Source organism: Magnolia sinica, chromosome 6 (assembly GCF_029962835.1).
Source record: "Magnolia sinica isolate HGM2019 chromosome 6, MsV1, whole genome shotgun sequence".
In the NCBI taxonomy this organism is placed as follows: domain Eukaryota; kingdom Viridiplantae; phylum Streptophyta; class Magnoliopsida; order Magnoliales; family Magnoliaceae; genus Magnolia; species Magnolia sinica.
This window is the reverse complement of record NC_080578.1, coordinates 2,862,618-2,866,910: the sequence shown is the minus strand read 5'-3', so window position 1 is coordinate 2,866,910 and position 4,293 is coordinate 2,862,618. Positions and strand designations below refer to the sequence as shown.

The window sequence follows — 4,293 nt, the reverse complement described above, 5'->3', positions numbered from 1 at the left end:
ACTCTACTCAACTTGACTCAGATTCCTAGCCTGACTTTGGCATCGGAGGATCTCCTGCTCAAACCAGGGTCTCCTTTGTCTTCCCTCTATGCAGGATACGGGGTTCGGTCCAAGTACCTAGAACTCGGTGAAGGGTTAGCCAAATTTTAGCATCAACATATATCATTGGGTTTATTACAATCATTCTCTTAAGTATAACATAAGTACACTAATTTTGGATATTAAAACTAATTTGGAATGTTACTTATGTTCCTGTAAAATATACTGAAAAATTTCAATGCATTTCATTTTCTTTCATTGACACCCAGCCAAACAAACTATTTGTATTTCAAATATACATCTAATTTACTCTCATTCAAACGTAACTGAGTGAGTCATTTACACCCAATCCATTTACCTCTATTTCATTTTCCATTTATCTTCATTTACAACCCAAACGAGAGTACCTTCATTAGGGAGCAAGGTCACCATGCACGCATGTATTGTATGAAGTGATTTAATAGACATTGAGTAATTGCAGGATATGGTGTGCATCTTAAAATCAAGGCACCAACCACAAGTGTATTATCTTAAGTGATGTAGAACGTGATACATTTCTAGCATAGTTGGATCAAAAGAAGGTGGATAGTAAATTGATCATAACTTTTGATCTGGATATCGTTATGAAACGCAACCTATCAATCTTTACTTTAACGGGCCATCCGAGGTGAACCGACCTGCACAGTGGGTTGCATTTGTCTGTTTCACTAAAAAACGTTCAGCTTAAAATGAAAATTTAAAAGAAAAATTAGTATATTTTAGTAATTCTGATCTTTAAATATATTTTTTATTTTTAAAGTTTTAAATTTTCTTCTTTTTAGAAATAACTTGTAATAATGCTAAGACTCTTTGAGCAAAAGTTTATTTGAAATTTTTATTTTTAAAAATTAGGCTTTAGAAGAGTTTTAATAAAATTAAGATTTTTATTAGAGTTAAAATTTTACTATTTTTGGTTTTTTTTTTCTTTATTAATGGTTTAATAGACATAACATCAAGCAATTTACGAATTTTTTAGAATATTATTTCTATCTTCTTGTTTTTTTCTTTTAAATTCGAAAAATCTTTGTGAAGAGTTCAAAGAAAGTTTCATGGATTCGAATTAATTATCCTTGAGGAAGACAGTGATCAATCTCATCAAGTTCATCCCTGTGCGAGTGATTGTAGGATATATACGTAGGGTGCATCTCAGCACTTTATGGTCAGGTTTGCAGTTATAATAAGTGGGCCCAAGGTTCACTAATTGAAACCATTGCTCTGTTGTCTCTTAAGTTCATGAGTATGGTTTTACAAAAAAAAAAAAAATTCTCGTTGAATTTGTTGCTTCTTGATAGACGGTTAAGAAAAGTAATATAGCAACGGTCTATGCTTAACTACTGAAAATTTTCCCCTTGGGACATTTTAGGGCATTCACCACCTCACCAGCGTCAGCTAGGGCCATGGGGCCCATTTTTAGAATTGTTAGATGATTGAAACCATCCCATCTTTTGAGCTCCATTCTAGATGGGCCAATTTCCAATGACCGTGCTGAATAGGGTCGTGACTATTGATTTGCCGGGTTGTGTTAACCGTTTAAATTTTCATTTTCAATGGACCAACTTCATCAGTAAAACATCCATGGTCAGACTTTTATCCAGAGTCGTGGATTACGGTCCAGAAGATGAACGGTTCTTATCATTCGACCGTCTATGTACTTGAAACCAAAGAGGAACCCCGTGCTGGATGAGAGCGGGCAAGTGTTAATGCATGAAGAAAACGAATCGCGACTAATTTCCATTTCCCAAGCAAAATAAAGTCTTTCTACGTATATATGAAACCAGTAGTAACACATGGAGCAAGCTCCGACCGTAGTACAGACGTATTCGGCAAACATACCAGTACAACATACGTACATGTATTTATGAATATAACAAGCTTGCTACGGCTACTAGGCATACGCAGCGTAGGAAAGGAAAAGATAATACTAATAATGCCAGTGGGCCACACGAGCAGGACCAGAGGTAATCGTGTGGAGCCCACTCCTTCCCCTTCCTATATTTCACGCGTGGTGGTCCTTGTCGACGCCGTCGACGGTTCGGAACCAGGCCTGCTGCTCCAGGACCGAACCATTCGCGGGGATTGGCAGGGGTGAGTAGCGGCCCCCACCAGAGCAGCCGTTGAGCTCGGGGGGCCCGAAGACTCCGGTCTGGGGATGTGGGGCCCAGTACTTGTCAGACGGGGGATCGATCACATCGTCCGGTACCACGGTTGGACGTACCTGATCGTCCACGTTCTTATCGTACACCGAGAAATGCACGCCCCTCCTGTTTCAAATACCGCAACAGATATAAGCAATTCAGTTGTTGACAGAAATGCCCTTCGAAGCTTAACTTATTACCATATAAATACCGTACAAGGAAGCTATCGAATAAAGGGCGTAAAATCTTCTTCTTTTTTTCTTTTTCTAAATTAGTTGGCTAAGAGACACGTGGCCATGTTCACAGAAGAATCGGGCAAATGGAAAACCCTTGATCAGAAAATGGGCTTGTAAGAAGTGGGTCCCACTTTCTTTTATGGTGCATGTACTACCATGCTCCGGCGGATTGACAGAGCCAGGCGATCTCATGATTTATCCCCACCAACCGTCGTGTGCAACGGAAAAGGATGGGTTGCCTGTGACGGAAGCGATGGGCAGCTGGGGAGTTCTTAGACAGATACCAACCAACGGCTCAGATCGTCAGATTCGAGGTCCACGTTTTCCGCATAGGGTGCACGGTAGTATTCTATTTCTCACGTACTCGAAAAGGAGAATACCGAAATAGTACAAGAGCAGAGTTAAAAGAGACTCAACACCAAAGTAGAATAAAGAAAAGAAGAAATCCAGAGACATGGAAAAGATAGTCCGAGACACCATCGCAAATGCCGTACGGAAGACATTTCTCGTGCTTCTCGCGATATTTTGAAAATATCTTGATCCATGGTTGTGCTGGACTTGCCAGACACAACTCGGCATCCGCAACCAAAGAGAAACGGAAATACCTCGTAAAATCTCGAGAGAGAATCCGATAAATTGATATATAACTCGAGAAATCGACTCGGGAAAGAGCCTTGCTCTTGAAGCTCAGGAAGGTAGCAGTTTGTCCGAGAACAGTCTTGGAGAGAGGTTCCGTTTTCGTAGTCCGCGGACCACGGAATAGTCGAAAGTACAAAACCCACATGCTTTGAGCTCTGGTGCTTTCCCTATCAGAGTACGTCTTTTCAAGAAATCGTCTCGTATCGTACTGGACCGCCGTTCGTCATTCAAATCGGCGGCTGAAACGCAAAGACAAGCGAAAAAAAGGAAGCCGAAATTCGTACTGACTACAAGGAAACGATGATCCGTCCGAGTAGTAAAACTTCTTTTCAGAATCTCAAGAAGAAATTAAAAAAAAAAAAATGGAAACCTGCGATTGCCAGAAATAACAGAACGGAAAGAAAAATGGCGTCAAATCGAGTTTCGAACAGCGGAAATTCATGAGATTTTCGATCAGCCTGGCCAAACGCGGCACCAGAATTCAAATTCCTCAAAACAAAAGAAAAGAGAGAGAGAGAGAGAGTTTTGGGGATTTTTTTTTTTTTATCATCCCGGCCAAACGCGGCCTCAAAAATTCAAAAAAGGGTAAGTTTTAGGGATTTTCGAGATTACTTGACAGCAGAAACCGGCGATGACGGATCTCGAGAGCTACCGATCCAGTTTCCTTTGACGAATCGCTTCCCAAAGCTCGCGAATCCTCGCCTCTGCAAATTGGCTGCCATGCAAGAGAGAGAGAGAGAGAGAGAGAAGGGGGGGGGATGGGTACGATGAAGAGTCTGGTATTCTCGTTTCTATCGCCCCCGTAACTATTTATAGGATTTCGCAATCCGACACCAACTCCGTAACTGCTTATCTTTCCGTCGTGGACAATGTAACCGTACGATATACATTTACGGGCACTTAACGGCGTTAGGGACACGATCTCCACGCGGAGGTGAATTGTTTCTCTCTGACCATGGCATATTCGTTTCCTCACGGAACCTATTAAACGGCGTTTGGGGTATCTTGTAACGGCGTCATCCGCATTTGGTTGTTAGCTCGTTGTTGAAAGAGAATGGTTAGGTGAAAATACTGTAGTATCCTTAAGTTGTATCCATGCTACACGTGGGAGGTTGATCTATCAATCATGACCATCCATAAGTTTTATCCCTACAGTGGATGGAAAATGGTATGAGATACACATGGATCGGATAATCTTATCTATG

General features: G+C 41.2%; 1 protein-coding gene across 1 annotated transcript; it reads right to left on the bottom strand.

Moving 5' to 3' along the window:
• Positions 1 to 1,812: 1,812 nt before the first annotated feature.
• On the bottom strand, positions 1,813 to 3,866 carry LOC131247950 (late embryogenesis abundant protein At5g17165-like). Its single transcript, XM_058247933.1, has 2 exons — positions 3,701 to 3,866; positions 1,813 to 2,339 (listed from the first exon to the last, which is right to left on the bottom strand). Exons 1-2 carry the CDS (start codon positions 3,808 to 3,810, stop codon positions 2,075 to 2,077), a joined length of 375 nt encoding a protein of 124 aa, XP_058103916.1. The 5' UTR covers positions 3,811 to 3,866; the 3' UTR covers positions 1,813 to 2,074.
• Between the last annotated feature and the right edge of the window lie 427 nt (positions 3,867 to 4,293).